The following is a 23,679-nucleotide window of genomic DNA, read 5'->3' as shown; positions in this document are numbered from 1 at the left end:
GGGAAGTATTGCTCTTTACTATTATTATTCCATGGGTACGTATTTTATTATTTCAATGGCAAAGCAAATAGCTGGGCTTCGTCTCAGAACATTCCATCTGATTCTCCCACTCATGGAAGCCATTCTCCAGCTGACTAGTGAGGTGATTTCCCAGTTTGCCTTCGTGAAACAAATCCCAAGTTCAGTCAAAGGACATGGTTTTGATGAGTAGACAGCAGTCTAAAAGTAGTTCCATTAAAAGTAGCCAAGTAATCTATCTAAATGTTAATTATAATTTCCTATCTTATACTGCTGAGAGAAGAAAAGCGGGGCCCAAAATTGTATGTTCATTTTGATCTTAGTAATGCAAAAAGGTGCATAGAAAAAGACAAGAGGGAAATACACAAAATTATTTTCTCTGGATGATGGACACTATGACTGAGCGCTATTTTCCTCTTTATACATTCCTGTTTTTTCCATGTTTTAAAAAATGAGCATGTGATTATTCACAATAGCCAAGACAAGGAAGCAACCCAACTGCCCATCAGCTGATGACTGGATAAAGAAGCTGTGGTGTATATATACAATGGAATACTACTCAGCCATAAAAAAGACAAAATCGTCTCATTTGCAACAACATGGATGGACCTTGAGAGCATTGTGCTAAGTGAAATAAGCCAGACAGAGAAAGACAAACACTGCATGATTTCACTCACATGTGGAAGATAAAGAAACACGTGGATAAAGAGAACAAATTAGTGGTTACCAGAGGGGAAGGGAGTTTGGAGGGTGGGGGAAAGGGGGAAAGGGGCACTATACATGGTGGTGGAAAAAACTAGACTATTGGTGGTGAGCATGATGTTGTCTACACAGAACCTGATATATAATAACGTACACCTGAAATTACACAATGTTATAAACCAATAGGACCTCAATAAAACAATTTTTTAAAAAATGAGCATGTGCTACTTCTATAATCAGAAGAATATTTAAAAACGAATCTTAACTTATCTGTAAAATAAAATTAGTGCCTCCATCAATTGGGTTGTCAGTGGGATAAAATGAGATAAAAGATGTGATTATACTTCATAAATCACAAAAAGTAAGCAATTAATGGGGTATAATTTGTATTCTTCTTCAGGGATCCATAAACTTCTGCCACATAGCAAAGTATGGCAACTTCTCTTTTTCCAAAAAAGGAAAATGTAAAAAGCTCTGATTTCCTGAAAGTGTAGAAGATACTGACAAGCAATAAATGACAATGATGCTCTATGAGGGCAGAGACAAGCCATGTTCATCTTTGTCCTTCCACAGCATCTAGCTCTACGAAGTGTTAATTACTATCAAAGATAACAATTATTATTAAATACTTTCAATTATGAATTATCAAACATTACAAATTATGATTAATAATTAGGTGGATATTAGATATTATCATTTTTGCTACATTAATTACTTATAATTAATACTTATCCATGATAGCAATAACCCCTGGCATTTGTATAATATTTTACCATTTACAACATGTATTAACATACATCTTCTCTTTTAAACTTTGTAAAAACTTTCTGGTACAGGTAATATTATTCCCATTTTTAAGATAAGGAAAACCATATAATAGATATGAAATCATGATGTGGCGTTAGCAGAAAATGAAAATTACTCCTAAAACTGTACCATGCATCTCATAAAGTATTTCTAGGTCCCTCTATTGTATTGGTACAAAGATATTACATTTTTAAATGTTGCGTGGATTTCATAAGCATCCCTTACACGTAGAGTCGTTGGTAGGTTTATATAATATCTATATAAGTTCTCCCATAGCTTGAGTAGTCCCTTAATTACTGCTCTTACCATCTTTGAAAGTGCAGTCCCAGGGAATGCTCTAGAATGGTAATTTGCCAAAGCTTAGAGAACTTGGCCCTTGATTAACTCGCAAATTCATGCCTCTAGTCCTTTCTCTTATTGCTGAAGCCCCTTCCCCTATGCTCTGGACTCACGGCCAGGCCTCTCACCTTTGAGGAGGGAGTAGTGGACTTCAGCGTTGTCTCCTCTGTCACCATCCATGGCTCGGACCTGGAGCAGCTCTGTGCCGGGGGCTGTGGTGTCAGCAACATTCGTCTCATAGTGGAGCTGGGTGAAGTGCGGTGGGTGGAGGTTCCCATCCTCCACGTGAATGGACACCCACACAAAGTTCCTCTTAATGGGCATCTCCTGGTCTCGGACCTATGGGCCCAAGGGGGTAATACAGCGAGCAGCAAATGGCAGGAGAGGAGGCAGGTTAGATTAAGGCCAACGAAATAGAATGCCAATGAAAATATACCCAGTTGTAACTCTCCCTATTCCTTTAAATTTTGCTCTCATTTTTGCTCTTTCCTCCTTTTAAATAAATTTATCGATTAGTGATTACTAGGCTTAGCTATTTTCATGGATAATTTCACTTTAGGAGAAAGGCAGAAATAAGCAGAGAAGCAATATTTTCCAAATTAGGTCTCATAGAATATTAGTTCTTCAAGATGTTATGCAGGGAAAAGAAGAAAAAATAAAAAAAAACGGTTCTACGGTCATTCTAGAGGGAGCACTGAATTAAAGGAAGTTAAAGCCCAGAGGATGATAAACTAACGCGTAAGGATCCTGGACCTCGAGTCAGGAAGGCTGGACTCTGATTCTGGTTCCATCATAAACAACTGTATGATGGTGAGCAAGTCTCTCTTCCTCTGTGGGCCCCAGGTGTAAGATAAGAGAAGTTGATGGGTGGGATCAGAGCTGGGACCACAGTGAGGCACGTAGGGCATAAATTTAAGGAGGCACTCACTCTCAGGGTCATAAAAGTGCAGGCACACAACCCTAAGAGTGAGTCTTCCTCAAATTTTGTGCCCTACGTACTTTGCCTGCCTCACCTTAGTGCTTGCTCTGAGTGGGATGGTGTCTGGGTCCCTCCCAGCTCTGACACTGTGTGAATCCACAGTGTGGTCGTGCAGTCATGGAGCACGGAGAGAGCTGTTGGGGGATATTTGAAGTGAGTCCAGAGAAAGCCAAGGTTATAGGAGTTTCCTTGGCAGCTGTCCCATCCCTTTCTTCACCCCCCCCAGGCATCCCTTATGGAAGGTGCTTCAGGCAGGCTGTGAAATGTCACAACTCATTTCATGGATTATCATCATGAGCATCAGGACACCTGGCTCAGCAGGGGAAAGGGAACCTGCAGCACGCCTCCAAGCATATCCACCCCCTCACATCCGCATGCAAGTACATCCTCGCCCGATTTTGCAGTTTACTCACCATAACGGTCAGCGTGTGCCAAGAGAGCCCAGAGCCCAGGTCCAATTTTCCCACAGTTACCAGGACACCACTGCTTGGGTCTAGCTGGAAGAGGCTGGCACTTCGTGGGTCTAGGCTGCCGTGTATGGTGTAGATGAGGCCCTTGCCCTCGTCTTGATCCGTGGCCTGAACGCGGAGGAGCTCAACCCCAGGCAGCGTGTCTTGGGGAACTCTGACCTCATAATGAGCCTCCAGAAACTGGGGCCGATGGTGGTTAACATTGGCAATCACGAAGATGTGGACCTAGGGAGGCGAGTGAGAAAGGAGACAGACTGTCAGCTCCAGGGGTCAGGGACCTTGTCTGTCTCATTGGTCACCAGATCGTCTGCCTAGCACAGTGCCTGGCACGCAGCAGTCACTTGACAAACACTTGTCAAATGAATGTTAGGACTTAAAAATTTCGAGGCTTTCAGATAGCACACAGTCTGGTGGTTTTCGAAAACAAAATTTTTGATCAAGGGCCTTTTCTACAAATGAAGTTTTTTGTGAAATTCCCATGGGTGAAACCGATAAAACTCTGGCTGAAACGAGAGTAGAAATCCAGAGCCCCACGTACCATCATTCCTCATACCCGTGGAAGCTCCCGTGGCACTCTATCTTTAATTGAAAACCACCCATTTAGACAAACCCCCTCATTTCACAGAGATCCACAGTGGGAACAAGAATTCTCCCAAGATCACAGAAGTAGAGAGTGTATCAGATAAGACAGGCATGCAGAACCTTGATTCCAGATTCAGCGTTCTTTGAGATACACCCTTCACAGGAAGCCTTCTGTAGCCCCATTCCCACCAACGAGTCCTCCCATGTCCTCTCAACTCAAGGGTCCCCAGCAAGGTCTCTAACCTGGGTGGCAATGGCTTGAGACCCATCGGTCACCTCCACGGTCAAGTTATAGCTCAACTTCCTCCTTGTATCAAGAGGCTTGGCGATGACGATGCTGCCCGTGGTCTTCTCAATGTCAAACTCCATGTCCTTGTCCCCACCTGGTGTGGGAGTGGGGGCAAAGCACACACAACCTCACTGATTCAGGCAATAGGAGCACAACATGGGATTTGGCTGATAGATTTCCAGAAGGTGCTAGTAGATTCTGTCAAGTTATTGTCAAGTTATTATCAAGATCCAAGTGATGATAAAGAAAAAGGTCAGGTCATAAGGACTGAAGAGTCCCAGAGGAAGACCAAAATCTGCCGTGGAACGTATTCTGCTCCTAGGATTGAAACGTGCAGGAGTAACGGAGCTCTACTTCACGGCTGACAGGTGGCTTGTGCAGTCTAAAGGTGCCTACACATGGGAAAAAATGAAATCGGCCTCTGTTCAACAAGAGGGAGTTGATTTAATACACTCTAAGTATTCAAAATATAGAATCAGCATGCAGCGATCTAAATGTCCACTAAATTGAAATCTGTTTAGTGACATGGAAGTATTTTCAGGATGTATTTAAAGAGGTTAGAAAACAATATTTTAACATAACCCTAATTGTGTGTGTGTATAAAGAAAAATGACTAGAAGGAAACACATCAAAATTGTGATAGTGGAATTATGTTCTGATTGATGGGCGTTTAGGTGATTTTTATTTTCTTCTCTGCACTCATTTGTGTTTTCTAAATGTTCTGTTGAATACGTCTATTAATTTTGCACAAAAGAAAAAAAAGCCAAATATAAAGAGCAGGGAATCAGAACTGGAACTAATCCAGGAGGTCAATAAGGTTGGGATGGGTGTGTATCCAATCTCTGAACCAGGCTGGGAAACTCTATAATGAGACTCCATGGTTCATGTGGTACCGAAACTCTTAGGTTAGAGATTCTTAACCTGGAATCCCTGGTTGGGTTTCAGAGAATCTATAAAATCCCTAAATTTGTATGCAAATTTGTGGGGGGGTGGGTGGTGTGCGCGCGCACACATGCACGTATGCATGTCTTTCTGGGAAGAAGGCTTAAGTATTCATCAGATTTCCAAAGGGGTTCATACTGCCCCCACCCTCTGTTTTAAAAATGTTTTAACAAATTCTTGCTTTAGAGACAGAAAGGAATTTCAGAGGAGGCCATGAGAGCTTGGACCCAACTATCTGCTACGACTAGAATGGACACTTTCCTCTGATCTTGAGGGTGGAACCTGGGACCAGAACATTAAGCGTGGCCCCAAGGTACAGCTGGCCGCAGGCTCATGGTCAGTGAAGTCAGCTCTGCACTGCTTTTCACACGGAGGCAGAAAAGGAAACACAAAACCTGTGCCTTCTCCTCCAGGTCTCCCTGGACCACCATCTTTCGTCTCCCTGGTAATTGGTAACTGAGGCACTGTCCAACTCAGACTGAGGTTGCCAGTGAGACCGTGGAGCTTCCACCTGAGGTCCTAACTGGTGTGGGAGGAAAGCTTGGCAGAAGTGGTACTCCTACTACCCACTGCCCCTGAAAACCAGGGAAGAGGCAATCACCACTAATGGCCAAAAAGGGGCTGCCAGGGAACGTGACCATGAGATGCTTGGAAAGACTGTACCACAAGGACTGACGCTGCTCTGCCACACCTGAGATGCTGAACCAGAAGAGGCCGGGTCGGCCCTCAACGCTGATGACTCCCACCATATGGTTCACGGGGTCTGTCTCCATGACTGTGAATCTGTAGTGGAGCTCGTCGAAGGCCAGGGGGATGGAGGAGGGCCGGGGCGGGGGGATCCACTCGATGTGTAGCCGGACACTGGCAGAGAGTGGTGGTTGCCCATTGTCTGTTGCCTTGATCTGAAAAGAGGCCAAAACTGAAACTGAGGCTTTGTCTTTAGTGTTGGGGCCAAAAAACAAGAAAACCCAGGTGGCCAGGCCAAGAGACAGAGCGTCCTTGACTGACCGAGCTGGCCTCTTGTCCACTGGTCCATTCCATCAACGTGCACTTGAGGACTTCCTGTAAACAGGCACAAAGCTAGCTGCTGCGGGCACGGTGGTGAACAAAACATATAACCTGTGCTCAAGAACCGCGTGGATGGTGAAAAAATAATAATAAACAACCATAAAATAAAGCCACGATTAACTGAAGGCTTACTGTGTGCTAGTTCCTAAACTGGACTTGACGTCCATGGACTTTTACCCTTCCCAACAACCATAAACATGAGAAACCAGAATTTATTGAGTTCTCACTATTATCAGGCTCTGCTCTAAGTGCAATGTCTGGTTTAATCCTCATGACAGCCCTGAGAGAGGTGCTAGTATCATCTCCATTTTACAGGAGGAAACAGGGGCTCCGCATGGTAAATTCACCTGCCTGGGACTGTCTGCCTGGTCGGCAATGAGGCTGGGGTTGAATTCATACCGTCTGACGTGGAGCCCAGGCCCTAGCCACTTGCTGAATTGGCTTCCTACAAGGAAACATTCTAGCTCCATTTTACCGATGATAAAAAAAAAAAGGCTCAAAAGGATTAAGTGACTTGGCCAAGGCCCCACAGGTGAACCACGGCAGAGCTAGGATAGGAAGCCAGGCTTACCTTGATTCCAAAGCTCCTGCCACTCTCACCAAAATCCTTATCTCTAGCAGAGTGCATTTCCCAGGCAAGGACCTTATTGCCCTCAAAGAGAAAGGCCCAGAATTCTGATCCTTTGGCTGAAGTCAGGCCTCTCAGTTTCTCTGGCAGAAAGCCAGGGAGGGGAGTGCCGCCTCCATCATCCCTGACGGCTGTCTCCCTCCTCCTATATCCTCAAAGAAAATCCCTGACCAGTTATGCCACTCCCGCCCCTGCGGCCTCCATGTACCCCTCACCGTTAAGATGTTATACACTCCAGCTTTGAAGGTGCTGCTGGATGACACCACGCCCGTGACCGGGTCGATACTGAAGCCCTCGTCATCACTCTCTTCGATGCTGTAGGTGACCCTGCCGTTGAGACCCTCATCCAGGTCTGAAGCCACCAGCCTGTACACAGGCCCAGGGGTCCCTGGGCTCAGCCTCTCTGGAAGGCGGACATTGAAGAGCTTGTGGGAGAACACAGGAGGGTTGTCATTGACGTCCAAGATGCGTACCACCACCCTGGAGGTGGACCTTAGCGAGGGCTCCCCATTGTCCTGCACGGTCACCTGGGGACAGAATCCAGTGTGAGTTGCCAGATGCAATGCAGTGAATATGGATCACCACCCGCTGCAACCCTACCCCTACCCCTGCCTTCCACAGCCTGGAAATATTAGTCAGTCTGTTCTTTGGAATATCCTTGTGATTTTTATTATCATAATCTCACCCACTTGGAACCCAGCTCTCTAGTAACCTCACCCACAGGAAAGCCAGCAAGAACCGAGAAAAAAACTAGAAAGAACTGGAAGCAGACAAGTCACGGAGGCTCCAGAAAAAAGCTGGTGCTCTTTACTCAGGAGGCCCATGGGCCGTTTCTCAGAGACCATTAACTTTTTATTTGCTCGTAATTTTCATAAGCTTTGTTCTCCAGTTTTCTTAAGCTACTGGAGGTTAGAAAAAACAAATGAGAAGATGTTTATGAAGGAGTGGGAGGTAGCTTTTGAGTCAGACTTGCGGCCCGATGCGTGAAATGAAACCCAGAGTGAGTGAAAAGGCACTAAAACAATTTCAGAATTGGGGGCTGTGTCATGCAGGGGCAACTTATCCCGGGCATCAACAGCCCCAAGGGCATCGTATGGGGTAAGACGTTTCCACTAAATGGCTCTGAATTTTTAAAAATATTTTGCTATTTAAAGATAAGTACCTCTACTGAACTGTGGAGAATGCTTTAGCCCCTAGAAGGCCATTTAGCTGCTGCTTACTAATAATACCTGCTACTTACAAAAGGAATATGCAAAGCCTGGGAGCATAGAAGGCAAAGTTTATTTCAGTTCTGCTGAGGAATTTGTGTCCCTCCCACCTGATATCTTTAAGACTAGAAGAGATGCCTGTACATCAATTATGGGTAGCTCAAGAGGGGACACAACTACTAACTCAATGGTAACTCAAGAGGGGACATTCCTTCTGATTTACTCCCCTCCAGGTCAAGACCAATGCCTCTCATTGGAATGGGCACCAAGGATGCCTATGGGATTTTAGAGACATCCTAGAAAGAGCACAGATCTAGAAGACAAAGGTCTGAGTTTCCATCCTGGCTCTCCTACTGAACTAGCATTTGACCACGGGTAACTCTCTCTCTGGACTGTGGGGATGTGCTAGAAAGCAGACTCAATAATTACATAGCACATGTGTACGGCTCGCTATTCCTTGCCCTCACTGCAGGCATTACTAATCAATCAGTGCTTCCTGCCCTGCCTGGACATGGTTTCAGATTCCTTCCCTTCACAGTGCTAAAGAGCCAGTGAAGACCCTGAGAGTCTTCACCACCAACTACAGCAAGTCTCAGCTTAAGTAGCAACTCCTCCCTGAGCCCAGTACCCTCCTCAGCCACAGTGCTTGGAGGCAAGCATGTGACCCCCAAGGCCTGGCTCGGCTCCAGCCTTGGCCTCCTTCAGGAGGATTTGGAACCCAGTGAGTGGGTTCACCACCAGCACTCACCTCCAGGATGTGTTCATCCTTGTTCTCTCGGTCCAGCTGCCGGGCGGTGGATAGCAGACCTGGGGGAGAGATGGCAGGAGGGAGAACTGAGCAGAGGGCTCCCAGGACCACTCTACTGGGGGTGAGTGCAAGGATTCCATTCAAATCCTACCTCAGAATCCTTCTGGTCTTTGGAGAACAAGAACATTAAGGGGAAATAGAATCCTGGAGAAAGAGAAGGGGAAGCAAGGAGGGGAGAGCACAGCAGAGATGATGGTATCTGTGGAGGCTCCCACCTGCATCCTGCTTTCACCATCAGCAGGGGTGCTGTGCACAATACATTGTTAAGGAAAAAAGGCAGCTTGTCGGGAGTCATAACAGAGATCACGGTCATCGCCTTCAGTTCATGGGAAATCACAAAATGGTAGCTTTTTACTCTTTTGTTATTATTACATAATTCACCTGAGTCCTAGCACTGACTCTTCCCACGACCGGCTGGCACAGACGAGCCAGCGGAGGGCTCCTCTGGGCTCCTTCCAGCTCATCTATAAATTGAGGAAGGTGAACTTGGTGATCTGTAAGTCTAGTTTTAATTTTCTGAGGCACTATCGCTATAAATTGATGGTACAAAGGAGAGGAGGTGCCAGTTCTCTGCCAGCATCAGGGAAGCCAAGAGCGCAAGGCCCCGAGGGGCATCGGAGCCCACAGACGAGAGGTCACCGCTGGGGAGGGAAGGGCTTTTTAAAATAAAAGCAGAGCTATTGGCAGAGGTCAGTGAGTCATCCGAAAAGTTTCAATAAGTTTCTTGATCTTGTTTTAGGCAACTAAATGATGGAGTAATGGAATGAAGTGTGGGGATGGGGGCTCTGTGAGAGGAAGACGGATTCAGTGCTGCGGTGGAGCCTCCAGTGCTGGAAATGGGAGTAGAATGGGAGGAGTGGCCTCTGCCAGGGGCGTGCTCTTGCCTCGTGCAATAATAATATATAATAATAATATATATAATAATATATAATATATAGTAATAATAATAAGTCACCTGGACTTGTTCTTCCCTAACTGAAGGCAGGCATGGGAGGGATCAGAAAGGGCTCCTGGAGAGCCCCACAGCCAGAGGCCCTTCCAGCCAGAGAAGGAAGACACATGCCTCTCAGACATTGTGAATATTGCCCCAGGTCACCCCACCCAGCTCACCTCCAAGCTGAGGGGCCTGCAGGGGAGGACCCAGGATCTGGGATCCCCCAGAAGGAGTACAGGGATGAGAGGGCCTCAGCAGGGCAGCCTTCCTTCTGGCTCAGTCCTGGCTCTCCTCCCTGCTCCTTCTCCCTTCATCTCTTCTGCTCCCTTTCTCTCTCCTCTCTCTCTTTATCCCTCACCATCCTCCCTCTCTCTTCCTTTCCAGGTCTTGCTCGCTCCCTCCTCCCTCTTTGCCTCTCTGAGTCTCAAACACTCTTTCTCTGGTTTTTCTTTGCTCTCTTCCTTTTTCTCACCACTGCCTCCCTCCACCTTCTAAGGGCCAGTGTCCCTGGACTTGCTGCCTTGGCTTCCTGGACCATCGTCCCTGTTATCAGCCTCATCCCCCTCTGTGAGATTGGTGTCAGGATTCCCAGGGAGTGCTCGTGTAGAATGGGGACATGGCAGAGCCCCCCCTTGGAACTATGTGAGAGTCCACTGAGGACCCTTCTTGGCCCAAGGTGGGCGCTCAGCCGAGTCAGCTCTCATCACTTCTCCCCTCAAACAGGTGTTTCCCCATCACCCTATCTCAGCTCCCTCTCCCTCCCCTCCTTCTTCCAATAATTTTCCAACTGCTGTTGATGCCACTTCTAACGGATTCCAGATCCTTCTACTCCTTTCCCCCTGACCCACCACAGTCTAGGTCTTACCCAACTACCTTCCCAGCTTCCTCTCCCCCTCCTGCCCTCCCTGAGGATCATCACAGCCAACACTCACTGAGCTCTTACCTGTCCAGGCCGTTCTTCTAAGCTCTTTATACGTCTCTATCTATTAACTCATTTAATCTTTACAACCACCCAGGAGGTAGCTATTACGATCTCCATTTCACTGATGAGAAAACTCAGGCATGGAGCAGTTCAGTAACTTTCTCACGGTTCGTAAGTGGTGGAAATGGGATATGCCTTTGGAAATTCACCAGCATGCTCTGTCTCCAGGACCTGGGTCGTCTTCCTTCCTGCTCTTGCTCCCGTCGCTCTCCTGTCCGAGTGCCCGCCCAAACTGCTCCTCGTCAAAATTCTCCCCATCCTCCAGCTCAGCAGATCCACCCCTGTCCGTGAAGCCAGGGCTGACCCACCACACTGAACAGCTTCCTCCCTCCTCTGAGCAGCCACGGCACAGCATCTACACACATTTCACAAAGTTTCCTCCTTCTCCCTGGTTCTATAGTTTTTTATACCCAGATCTTCATGCTCCTGATGGACTAAATTCCTCAAGGCCTGAAATTGTGTTTTATTTATCTTCATTTCTCTCCACAGCATATAGTTTAAATACCTTATAAGGGCAGATACCTTTAACCGTTTGCTGAATCAGTGAATGAATCTGGGGCTTAACACAAGATTGCGGATGCTGGCAGAGATTGGTGCATTCATTTCCCAATTATTTATTGAGATCCTACTGTGTGTCAAGCACTGAAGATATGACAGTGGGCATAAACTATCAAGCTTCCTTTTCTGGAAAGCCTTTGAAGTCTAGTGAAGGATATGGATAATTAATGGAATAATCACACAAGTGAATATAAGGTCTCCCGTGATAAGTGTTTTAAAAACGGAGGGAGAAGATGGTGCTGGGAGATGTCTTATAGTATTAGGAAAAACTTCTCTAAGGAAAGAACAGCTGGGCTGGGATCTGAAAGAAGAGCAGGACTTAATCAGACAAAAGGAGAGGAGACGAGAAGAGCATGTGCCAAGGCCCGGTGCCAGGAGAAGGCATGGACGGAAGCCGACCACGTGGCTGGAGCCAGAGAGTAGTAGGGTGAGAGAGGCAAGATGAAGCCAGAAAGGGCAGCAGGAGCCAGACCAGGTAGAAGTTTGTGGGACACAGCAGGATCTGGCTTTCTCTTAAGGGCACAGGGAACCCATCCAAGGTATCCAGGTGGGGAAGTGGGACGATACAATGGTGGTGATAAGAAAGGAGAGCTAGCGGCTCATGGCTGATTTATGGTTTTATTTTTAAATGTTCATGCTGATAAAAGTTTCTCCTCTTCACCTGCGGGGAGACTAGGAACATCTCTGCCCTCTGGGGCGTTTTGCCAGACCCCTGTCAGGGAACTGTTGACAGTAAACAGAACAGGGATTTGGAAGAAGCTGAGGAGCTAAAGCCCTAGGTGAAAGATCTCTTCTCTCTTCCAAAAAGGGAGGCACAAGGTGGATCCAGGTGGAGAGCCAGCTCAGGCCCTGCCTTCCGAGGGAAAAGCCGCCTCCTTTTAGGAGCAAGAATCCATTCCTGAGGTCAGAGGCCAACAGGAATGGTTCCAAACAAATGTCCCTGGGCAAACAGACACTTGGATCTCCGCCCCCCGACCCTGCAGTGTCTGTCCCAGGACCCCCCATGCTCATGCGTCTCCTGTTTCCTTTTGTCTTAAGGATTGAGGGACTGCCTGCCAGCATTCTCCTTATCCTCGTCCTCGCATCTCGCCAGAGTTCTGTCCTTCCAGGAATGAGTAATTGTTGGAGCTGGAGAATGGGATGTTGGGTTCAGAGGAGAGAATGCCAGCCTTCTCTGCAGTAGGGTTGTTGTTCATCCTCCAAGAGGAAGATGTGGCCTTGGAGGAATACCCACAGCAAGGGCAGTCAGCTCTCAAACTGCAGCACCAATGGGAGCCAGGGGGGTAGCATAAATGCAGGAAGCAGCCTGGGACCAAGGCAATAGGGGGTGAGGGGACTATGGGGACCAGGGGACGTGCACCGGCTCTACACAGGGAGCTGCTGTCGATTCCAGGTAATTGTGGCCCCGGGGGAATGTGGGCTCAGTGTGGCTAGATCTTCCAGTTTTTTAAGAACAACCAGAAATCTGGAATGTTTTGTGGAATTTCCTGACTTTTACATGTTAGCAACAACTTGAAAAATTGTTATTTACGGTTTGTGCAAACCAAACAAAACACTTTTGTGGGCTACATCTGGCTCACGGCTGCCAGCTGGTGGCCTCTGGATTCCTCGAAACCACCCAGCATCTTTGCCCCAGATGCCCTGGCGCCACAGCTCTGGGCCGGCTGGAGATCAGACTGACCACGGGGCAATCTGCTTAGCTTCCCTGGCCCCAAGGAGAGAAAGCTGATGTATTCCTGTTTTCCCAAAAAGACACAGTTTGTAGAGCAGTGGTTCTCAAATCTTAGCACACATCAGAACCTTCTGGATAGCTTCTTAAAAAACAGATTGCTGGGCCCCACCCTGAGTTCTGACTCAGTAGGTCTAAGGTGGGGCCTGAGAATTTAAGTTTCTATCACGTTCATAGGTGATGCTAATGATGCTGGCCCTGGACCCCAGTTTGAGAAGCACTGCCGCAGAGAATCCTGTCCACCCAGACACCCAGGGTCCTTACCTGTGAGAGGATGAACGACGAAAAATCCCATATGGTTCCCACCGGTGATGTTGAAAGTCAGCTTTCCTTTGGAGCTGGAATCCGGGTCCCAGGCATCCAGTTGAAGCACAGAAGTGTACAAGGGTGCATCCTCCCGGACAGAGGGGTAGAATACGGGTCTGGACATCCGGGGTGAGTTGTCGTTGACATCCATAACTTCAATGTAGACTTCAGTTACAGAAGAGAGGGGTACGGAACCGCTATCCACTGCCTGGACCGTCAGCCAGTAGCAGGACACGAATTCTCGGTCCAGGGGTGCCAAAGTCAGAATCACTCCTAGGGACAGTCAATCACCAAACCCAAAATATTTTAGAGCTCAAAGTAGTTTTAGAAGTCACTTTGCCTCACAGTTCCAAAACTGTACTGTGGAAAGGGTATTGATAGGTGTTCCATGAGAAAAGGGAACTCTCGCCAATGTCGTGTGAAAGATGCTAAGTTAAACACAGGGGAATTCACATCCTCATTGGAGAACCTCTCAGACCTTCCTGTACTAAAACAGGCCCAAGACTCTAGTGTATGGGCATATGCAGTGTTTCCAGAACACAGCAATAGGTGACCTACTTTCTCCTGACTACCTACTTCAGCTCAAGTCCTGTCAATTTATTTCCCATTCTGTAAGTGGAATTTCCTTACAGTTGGCCTTAAACCGGTTCCTTCAAGCTTCAAGTCCTTACAGATATCAATTCAAGGGTTAGGGATTTGATGAATAAATTGCTGTTCTCCTCTCCATCATCTTCACGGTTTTAGAGGCTTAGCTTCCTCCATTAGTTCACTAATTCCACGGATTGCTCACTACGAGCCAGCGCAGTTCTAGAAGTCGAGGGTCCAATAGTGAGCAAAAGAGGCTTGCACCCTAAGCTCTCATGGATCACACTCAGCTGGAAGGACCTAGGTGAGAGGGCAGGACTCCTGCTCACAGCTGTAGCATGTCTGAGCTGAAGGAACCTTACTCCTTTGACAGGTGGGGAAACTGAGGCCCAGAGAGAGCACACGACTTGACCAAGATAATGTAGCAAGTAAGTGGAAGAGCTGGGTCTAGAACCGACTCTCAAGCTAATGCTCTTTCTACCATATCACCCTGCCCTTGACCCTGGAGATAAATTTCCTGCCAGATTGTAAGCTCCTTGAGGGCAGTGACCTCCCTTTATTCACCTGGGAATTTCCTCCAGGTGCCTACCTCAGGCCCCCTCAAGTAGAGAATACTCAGTAAGTGTGTACTCAGTTGCACTTTTTTTTTTTTTTGGTGAGGAAGATTGGCCCTGAGCTACCAATCTTCCTCTATTTTATATGTGGTACGCTGCCACAGCAACACTTGATGAGCACTGTGTAGATACGCACCTAGGATCCGAACCTGCAAACGCCAGGCTGCCGAAGCGGAGCACGTGACCTTAACCACTACACCACTAGGCCAGCCCCACAGTTGCACTTATTTCTATGAAGCTTAAAAGGAATAAATAAGTTGCTGCCCCTTTTTGGAGGGCAGTTTGGAAATATCTATTAAAATTGAAAATATGCTTTATCCTTTGACCTAGCAACAGCATGTTTAAGAGTTTTTCCTACAGAGACTCATTCGTATGAGTAAAAGCATATGATCAAGGATGTCATATCTATATGATAGAATAAAATGCAGCCATTAAAAAAGAGTGAAAAGGGTTTTTAATTACTGACATATAAGATGTCCTGGTGTTATATTAAGTGAAAAAAATAAGTTTCAGAATTAATGTCTATTGTATTATGTTTTTATAATAATAAAATGAACAGTGATAATATATCGCATACAAGGAAGAAAAATTTAGAAGATTATAGACCAAATCATTAATAAAGATTATATCTGGGGAGATGGGATACAGGGAAACATTCATTTTTAAATTATATATAAAAAAATGTATAACCACCATGCTTTACTTTTATAAGCAGAATATATATTTGTAGTATATATAAAATATATTGTTTGCGTGTGTGTATATATATATACATATATATAGCATATATATATGCTAGTGAGATGGTTGATTCTACTTAAGTATACACATCGACACATATGCATATAAATGTGTGTATATATATGTATATATCTCCAGTAAAGATAAAATAAAATAAAAGGGACAGGAAAGAGAGTCCCCATTTATTGCTTTGATTTTTAGCCTGCAGCCTGACTTCTTTCAGGAAAGACCCTGATTTCCTTAGGCCCATCTTCTCCCAGGACCTGGCACTCCCATCCTACCCCACTCCCAGTACCTGTGTCCTGGTCGATGCTAAAGGCTGCAAGGCCGGTGCCAGCCCGCAGGGAGTACTGGAGCTCCCCATCCAAGCCACTGTCGTCATCGTGGGCAGTCACTCCCATCACCTGGGTTCCTGAGGGGCTGTTCTCCTGCACCTGGCCCTGGTGCACAAAGGAGGCAAAGCGGGGAGGGTGGAGATTCTCATTCACATCCAGGACTATCACCTCCACATGGCAGAGGGTCCTGCGGGCCAGGGGCCTCCCACTGTCACTGACCCACAGGCTCAGATTATACCCAGCCCGCCTCTCAAAGTCCAGCTCTTTCTCCAGACTGAGCACGCCGGTCGATGGGTCCACATGGAAGGTCCCACGGGCATCATCCAACAGGGTATATTGTACTTCTCCTGCAGGGCCCAGGTCAGGATCATAGGCATCCAGAAATGTGAGGACAGTGCCTGGGGGCAGGTCCTCTGGGACCTTCAGGCTATGGAGTTCCATGATGCACTGGGGAGAGTTGTCATTGGCATCTTCCAATGTGATTGTCAGGTCAGTGACAGAGAAGAGCTGGTGGCCCTTCCTGGGCTGATCCCTGGCCTCCACCTTGAGTATATACTGAGGTTCTGATTCCCGGTCCAGGTGTCCTGTGACAACCAGTTCCCCAGTGAGGGGATGGAGGGAGAACTTGTCCGTGGGGCTTAGCAGGGTGTAGCGAACCCTGCCATTGTCCTCTGAGTCAGCGTCTTTTGCTTTCAGCTCTGCAATTGTAGTTCCAATTTCTGTGTCCTCTGAGATGGTTACCTGGTACCCACCAGGAGGAAATCTGGGTGCATTGTCATTCCAGTCTTTCACATTCACTGTCAGCAGCTTCCAGGAGGATTTCTGGGGAGTGCCCAAGTCATACACTGTTACGTTGAGGATGTAGAAACTGGTGGCTTCATAGTCCAAGGGGGCAGCTACAGTGAGTAGCCCTGTCTCCAGTTCAATGTCAAAGCAGCCCTCTTCATTGCCATCTGCAATCACATAGACCAGTTTGCCATTAAAGCCAGTATCAGGGTCAGTGGCCGCCAGGCGGGCCAGGAGGATGTTGAGAGGAACACTCTCGAGGATGTCAACGGACTGCGGGAAGTGGTCCTCAAATTGGGGGGTATGATGATTGACCTGATATGCGCTTAAGGAAGTGAAGTCCTCATCATTGGAGTCCTGGTTCTGAAGCTCAACAGCGTGTAGGATGGTCTTTGTGAAATGTGTCAAGACCCCTGTTTTATCACATCTCACGGGGACCTCCAAACGAGGGTCCTTCACTACAGTAACATTCAAAGTTGTGGGTGAGGCATAGTTTTTCCCATCCGAGGCTGTAATTTTCAGGGAATAGTTGATGGATTGACCAGTAGTATGATTTACAAAAGAGCGTTTGAGGGATATCACTCCAGAGAAATGATTTAGATCGAAATACTCTAGCGCATTGCCTGCCACAAACTCATATTTCAGGTTCTGAAGCTCATCCACGTCTATAGCTGACACCGTCATCACTGACTTTCCTACGGGCCAGTCTTCACGGATAGCCACAGTGCAGTTGACTTCCTCAAACATAGGCCTGTTGTCATTCAAGTTCCTGAGCCTAAGAGAAACGGACACTTCCTTTTCCTGGCGGAATGGGGATCCCCAATCTGATGCCCGTACCCGGAAGGTATAAATTCTTTTCATGAGCTCGTAGTCCATGGGTTTGGAGGTGGAGATGATCCCCAGGTAAGGGTCGATGGAAAAGGGCACAGATTTCGGACGAGCGATGGAATAGGTGACATAGCCATTCTCTCCATGATCCCGGTCTGTGGCAGTCACAGTCAAAACACTGGTGCCTGGAGGGATGTTCTCATCAAAGGTGCCCTCATAGGAAGACCTGTTGAAGATGGGGGCATGGTTGTTACAGTCCACGATGTCGACGACCACGGTGGTGGAGGCCAGGCCGGGAGAGGCTCTGATGTGTAGCTGGTAGTGGGCTCGGTCACGGAAGTCCATGAGCTTCGTGGTGGTGATGAGCCCAGTGCGAGCATTAAGTTTAAACCCTGCACTATCTGAGGATGGCTTTAGAACATATTGCAGGTTGGGGAAGGCTGGGGTTACTTTCACCATCGCCACGCGGCTGCCAGGAGGGGAAACCTCACTGAGCTGCACTCTGTAAACAGCCTTCTCGAATTGGAGGGAAGCCAGTTTGGAAGAGGGTAGGTGAAAGGCCCTGATCTGGGAATAAAAGGAAGGTGTGCTCGTACTCCTGGCCTGCAGGCTGAGGTTGAACCCGTGAAGGTGGTCCATCCAGTTGATGTCTTTGACGGACACCAAGCTGAACTCGCTGCTCCGGGCGTAAGACTTGATGGCCTTGAAGTACTTACCAGGGTCACCATCAACAATTTCCAGTGAGTCCACTTCAGCACCTGAGCTGTTCGCATCTACCACTACAGTGGCATAGGGGGCATCCTCATGGCTGTTTGGGGGAGCCACCACCACCGAGACGATGGCCGGGGGCTTCCTGAGGGCAGGCTCAACATGGATGACCAGTGCAGCCAAGTTGCCAAATCCGTTGCCCTCTGAGATTTTCCGCATGCGGTCCACAGCCAGCACCTGGAGCTCATATTTCCCTCGCCAGGTGACATTGAACTTCCCAGCCAAGGTGACCACGCCGCTGGTGGGATGGATGGCAAACATCTCCGACCTTGTGTTAAAGGCATAATAGAACTCGGCGTTCTGGCCCAGATCAGCATCCGTGGCGGTCACCTTGCAGATGGGGCTCTTGAGGGGCATGTCCTCAGAGATGGTGACTCGATATGAAGGTGGGGAGAAGAGGGGCTTCAGGTCATTCTGGTCCAGGATGTGGACCACCACGCGCGTCAAAGCTTCAAGCTCCAAGGTCTTCTCCGTGGCTTGGACGATGAGGGTGTAGCTGTCTCGCACCTCCCTATTCAGAAGGGCCGTGTTGCTGCTCTTAGTCCTTATCCTCAGGAAGCAGAAGTTGCCCACGACGTACTCCTCTGTTTTAAACACATTGGCCACATCTCCGGAGATGATCCGATACTTCACTGCCCACTGGGGCTCTGAGAGGTAGATGCCCATTTTCACGGAGCTCTCCACGTAGGTCTTGGGAGCAGAGTTTTCATAGATGGTTGCATTGTAAAGGGGGTGTGTGAAGTGCCAGGCTGAGGAGGAGATGATCTCTTCTTGGGGCTTCTCACAGGATGTACAACGGAGCAAGAAAACAGCAACACCCAACAAGGCAATAACCATGATGGAAAAACTCCCAAAACCCTGGGCAAAAAAGAAAGGAAGGGTGCAAGTTAGGAAACAAATGGCCCCTACTGCTGTGGTTCTTAACTAGGGATGACTTTGCCCTTCTGTCTGAAGATACCTTCGGCCGTCCCAGCTTGTTGGGGTGGGTGCTACCGGCATCTGGTGGGTAGATGCCAGGGATGCTGCTAAACATTCTATGATGCACAGTACAGCTGCCACGATGAAGAATGGTCCAGCCCCAAATGTCAGTGGTGTCAAGGTTGAGAAACCTTGTACTTGAAGAATAACAGACTGGTTTCAAGGCTCCCTCGAGGGCACCAGCAGATACAACACTGTACTGGACACTTCACTCCTTTTCGGGAAAACCTTTGGTGGCTCCCCAGCGGTGGTGAAATAGTTCCAACCGGGTACCCAAGCTTAGCAATCTGGCTCTAAGTACTTCCTACAAGGCACCTCCCACAGGGCTGAGCTCCAGCCAAACTGAGCTGCGTCTACACGTGCGGGGACTGCAGGGAAGCCCAGTGACCCAGATCACAGGCCTGGCTCACGCAGCCTGGCTCAGCCCTGGCTCCACCGCTGACCAGCTGCTGACTTCCTGGGCAGGTTCCTTAACCTCTGTGAGGCTCGATTTCCTCTTCTGTAGAATGGGGACAAGGATATGATCCAGATCACAGGATTGTTGTGAAAATTAAACAAAATCACAAAGGGAAATGGTGCCTGACAGGTAGTGTCAACTTAATATTAGCCGTTATTCATAAAGGGAGGGGATCTGCTCAGGGCCTCACAGCTAGATAGAGGCAAAACCAGAATTAGACCTGGGGCGTCTTGAGTCTCACCTCCACCTGTGCTACCACAAGTCCCTCTGGACAGGGACTGATTCTGGCTCATCTTATGACCCTGAACAGCTCCTGGAATGTGGGATCTGAAATGGATCTTGGAGATGATGGCGTTCTGACCCTACTCCTCATGCGTAGATGGGAAAATAGAGCCCCAGAGGGAGGAAGGGTCTCGCCCCAAGTCTCATAAGAAGTGGCCGGGTATCAACTAATCGCTGGGAACTGTTGAGCTAACCATGAATGAAAGCTTTGCCCCTCTGAGACCTCCTGCTGTACCAATTCTCTCCTTTGCCATTTTGACATGGTTAGTCCCTGAACTCCAGCCCGGGTCAAAATGTGAGACCCATCAGGGCCAAGGACAGCGAGGGCTAAGGGGAGGGCAGAGTGTGGTTGCCAAACTGGGCCTTCTCGAAGCAAAATGTGAGGCTGAGTCCCCCAGGCTGGTGCCGGCCGTGGGAGTCTTCACTCCCAGGAGCTTGGTGGCTGCCAGCCAGATGTGCTGAGCATTCCTGGAGGAAACAGGCAGGACTGGTTTCTCCAGTCGCTTTTCTCTTCAAAGGCAAGCAAGAGTTAAACTTTCAGAGCAAGGAGGAAAGGGAGAAACTTGGATCCCTGTCCTTCCAGAGTCCTGAGGTTGCTGAATGCAGGTTCCTTAAGACCTTGCAGGTCGCAGCCCAGTGTGGGAGACGGGATGGAGGCAGGAATGGAAAGTTCTGCCTAACCTGGGATCCGAAAGCCTGGGACAGGAAAGAATTGGAATATGCCCCATCCTTCCGGCCTCCCTACCACTCCACCTTGCTTGAGATCCTGTTAGTAGAGCCCCAAGCCCAGGCACCTCAGAAAACAGCGGGCAGGATGGAGGCTGGGTCCACATTTGGGGTCTTAATGCCAGTGACCGAAAGGGACGCTACACTGTCTATTCCCCACTCTTCCTGGCCCCCTACCCTCACCCCTTGCTTACCACCATAGCCCACAACGGAAATGGCCCCAGGCAGAAAGCCACATTCACCCCATCCTGGACACTGTCCCTTGCAAGCAGGAGGGGACCCCGGAGTCACTCAGACTCCAACTACCCGCCCCCCCCCCCCGCCCCGCCCAGGGCACTGCATTTGAAGTTGAAGCCCCAGGGGAACATGTGTCCTTACCCCAGTCCCAGGTCCACTCCGGGAGCCCCGCGAGCCCAGGGTGTGCGCAGCCGCCCGGCTCCGCCTGCCTGCTTTGCGGAAAGCTTCCTGTTCACCAGGTCAGCGCGGTGGAGGGCAGGCCCCAACAAGACACCGCTCAGCAGCTGCACGGGGCGCCTTGCAGAGCGGGTGTTGTGAAGATGAGCTATAGGGAAGGGAGCAGGGGCGGGGTCTCCCTGGAGGGGCATAAGATGCAAAGAGAATGCACCCTTGGATGAGGCTTTGGTGCCCTCAGCTGTGTTTAAGCTGTTGGACCCGTAGACATGGCGAGTGGTTTGCTGAGGGAAGAGCTGGTGTCTGATATTTGTTTCTTGGCACCATGCCTGGGCAAGTGAACAGGCTTGTAGGGTGCAGAGGCATGTTGGGCTCCCTGGGCCACCCTTCTGGCCCACAGCACCTAGGACCACTATCTTGAAACATCTTGTGAAAATATAAATCAGTTCATATCACTTCTCCATTTCAAATTTTCCAGTGGCTTCCCAGCTTCCCACAGCATTTAGATTAAAATCCAAACTCTTCACCGTGGCCTGGCAGGCCCCACACCCTCTGGGCCCGGCTGGCTTCTCCAGTGATAACTCCCAGCACTCTCCCCATTGTTCGCCAAGCTGCAGCCACATGGGCTCCTTTCTGCTCTGCAAATATACCAAACTGGGATCTGCCTCAGGGCCTTTGCACTGGCTGTTCCCCCTCTACTTAAGATTCTCACATGGCTGGCTCCCTCTTGTGATCCAGTTCTCAGTTCAAATGCCACCTTCTAACCCCTAGTTTGGTATAGCCTCCTTCCCAAAGCCTTTCTTTATCACATTCCTCCCTTATCACCACCCAACGTGTCCTTATTTGTTTAATGCCTGTCTCCTGCACTAGACACGGGGCTCCATGAAGACATGCAGCCTTGTGTATCTTATTTGTGCATGAATTCCCAGTGCCTAGATCAGTGCCTAGTACATAGTCACACTTAACAAATACTAGTTGAGAAGGAGAAGGATCTGGACTTAGGAAAAGCAATGACAGAACGAAAGTGGAAAGAGCCTTTAGTGGCCCTCCCTCCCTTTTTGAAGCTGGAAAATGAAGTCCCAAGAAAGAAAGGGACTTGCCCAAAGTCGCAGGCTGAGATCTAGAGCCAGGGGCTTTCCTCCAGGCCATGCCACCAGAAGGAGAACGTGGTCGCTTGTGAATCCGACTGTTTGCCTTCAAGTTCTAGCTGCAACCGTCGCTAACTGTATGACCTCGGGTAACTAACCTCTCTGAACCTCAGTTTGCTCATCTGTGAGGTGGGGCTGTGGAGAGCACTGCTTCCCTGGGGTTTCATGAAGACTCAGTAAGATCATGCACCTTGATGTGCTCAGCATAGTGCCTGGCCCCTAGAAGAGCTCTCAATATGTATGAGTTGTTATTAGTTTTCAAAGCCAAGGCAGAATCAATGCCCAAGGTTGGGGTGAGGGTGGGGTCCACTGATCTCTCTGGAGAAGGTCCAGCCTGGGCCCCAGCGGAGCAGGAAGCCACTGGTCTCTGCTCGAGTCTGAGCTTGCTGGCCCAGCCGCAGGCTCTTCTGGGAGCTGCGAGCAGCCGCTTGTCCGGGGCGGGGCGTCTCGCCTGTGGCTCCCCAGACTCAGAGAGAGAAAGGGGCATAGGGTGAAGGTGAACGGGCGCAGGAGAGCACCCACACACTCGGGAGGCAGTTCTTGAGTAGCAGTGCGGGCACGGGGATTGTGTGTGCCTGCTGGACAGAATGAATCTGATGTGAGTACACAAACTGGTAGCTGTAGGGTTTGTGTGTGCACAGGCGTGAGCAAGTGCAGGTGTGTGGGTTCACGAATGGACCCTTTCAGGATACGTGTGTGAGTCAAACTCTGCCTCCTTGTAACTCCCAACCCATTTCACAGATGGGCAAGGCAGCAGAGAGCGGTTCACAGCCCACAGATTCGGGCTGTGTGACCTTGGGCAAGTGGCTTACCTTCTCTGATCCTCAGTTTCCCTACTTCATAATTCATTTTGAGAATGAAATTAGTTAACGAACATAAATACTGAGCATAGGCTGTGACAGAGTTTTCAACAAATATTACCAAACACGATTACTTTTTAGCAGCTGGCTCAGACTATTGCCTGTTGAATTTGTGGGAAATGAAAACCCTCAGATGTATGGTCACGTCATCCCCAAGTTGTTCTTGTGTGGGCTGATTTTCCACAACTAAAGCCTGTAGGACTATAAGGAGACCCGGATTCACCTCACCCTGTGCTTCAGCTCACTGCTCCCGCTTCTCGGACCTGGATTCTAACATTCAGAGACTTGGTGGATGCAACGTCCATGTCTTTCTCCAAGTCGCTGATATTCTGGTCGAGTCTTCTCAGAATAGGGAGAGCTCCCCGTCCCTGGGGGAATCCAAGCAGGACCTGTGATGGACATGCTACTCTAGGGGATGTTTGCCCTTGGGGAGACCAGAAGAGCTCTGAAGTCCCCCCCAGCTCACACAGGCAGGATCCTCGGGCCTGGGCAGGCCTCTGGTCTCATTAGCCTCCATGAGCCTCGGGGGCAGTGAGGGGACTTCTTCGGGCTGCGGATCAGGGGCGCACTCTCCCAGGTGCTTGTTCGGTGGTCAGTGTAGTGAGCTGGCCTGGCTCTCGGGAGACCTGGCCCTAAACTCACTTGTTCCCTGTGGCCTCGGTCAAGACAGTCACCTCTGCCCTGCGGACCTCTTTCCTAGTCCGGAAAGGATGCGTGTGTGTCGGGGGAAGGGGTGGAATGGATCTGTGATTTCAAACCCCTCTGTTGCTTTCAGGGGCAGAATCTCTTTTGTCCTAATGAATTTGTACCT

The 23,679-nt window shown here is 48.8% G+C and overlaps 1 protein-coding gene across 2 annotated transcripts in view; it reads right to left on the bottom strand.

The window, feature by feature from the left end:
- FAT2 (FAT atypical cadherin 2) overlaps positions 1-23,679 on the bottom strand; it is a 79,284-nt gene that overhangs the window by 40,946 nt on the left and 14,659 nt on the right. Inside the window, exons 1-9 of one of the 2 annotated variants that reach the window (XM_070233978.1) lie at positions 20,828-20,897; positions 15,585-18,864; positions 13,308-13,622; positions 8,781-8,839; positions 7,040-7,351; positions 5,820-6,030; positions 4,141-4,280; positions 3,259-3,540; positions 1,995-2,205 (exon numbers count right to left, since the gene is read on the bottom strand). In XM_070233978.1, coding sequence (XP_070090079.1) covers positions 1,995-2,205; positions 3,259-3,540; positions 4,141-4,280; positions 5,820-6,030; positions 7,040-7,351; positions 8,781-8,839; positions 13,308-13,622; positions 15,585-18,843 — 4,789 coding nt within the window. In that variant the 5' untranslated portion in view covers positions 18,844-18,864; positions 20,828-20,897. Of the gene's footprint in view, positions 1-1,994; positions 2,206-3,258; positions 3,541-4,140; positions 4,281-5,819; positions 6,031-7,039; positions 7,352-8,780; positions 8,840-13,307; positions 13,623-15,584; positions 18,865-20,827; positions 20,898-23,679 lie in introns of those variants that run through there. The other variant, XM_001917575.6, reaches the window with a different exon arrangement.

The sequence above is a fragment of the Equus caballus genome, chromosome 14 (genome assembly GCF_041296265.1).
Source record: "Equus caballus isolate H_3958 breed thoroughbred chromosome 14, TB-T2T, whole genome shotgun sequence".
NCBI lineage: Eukaryota > Metazoa > Chordata > Mammalia > Perissodactyla > Equidae > Equus > Equus caballus.
This window is presented reverse-complemented; position numbering and strand designations above follow the sequence as displayed.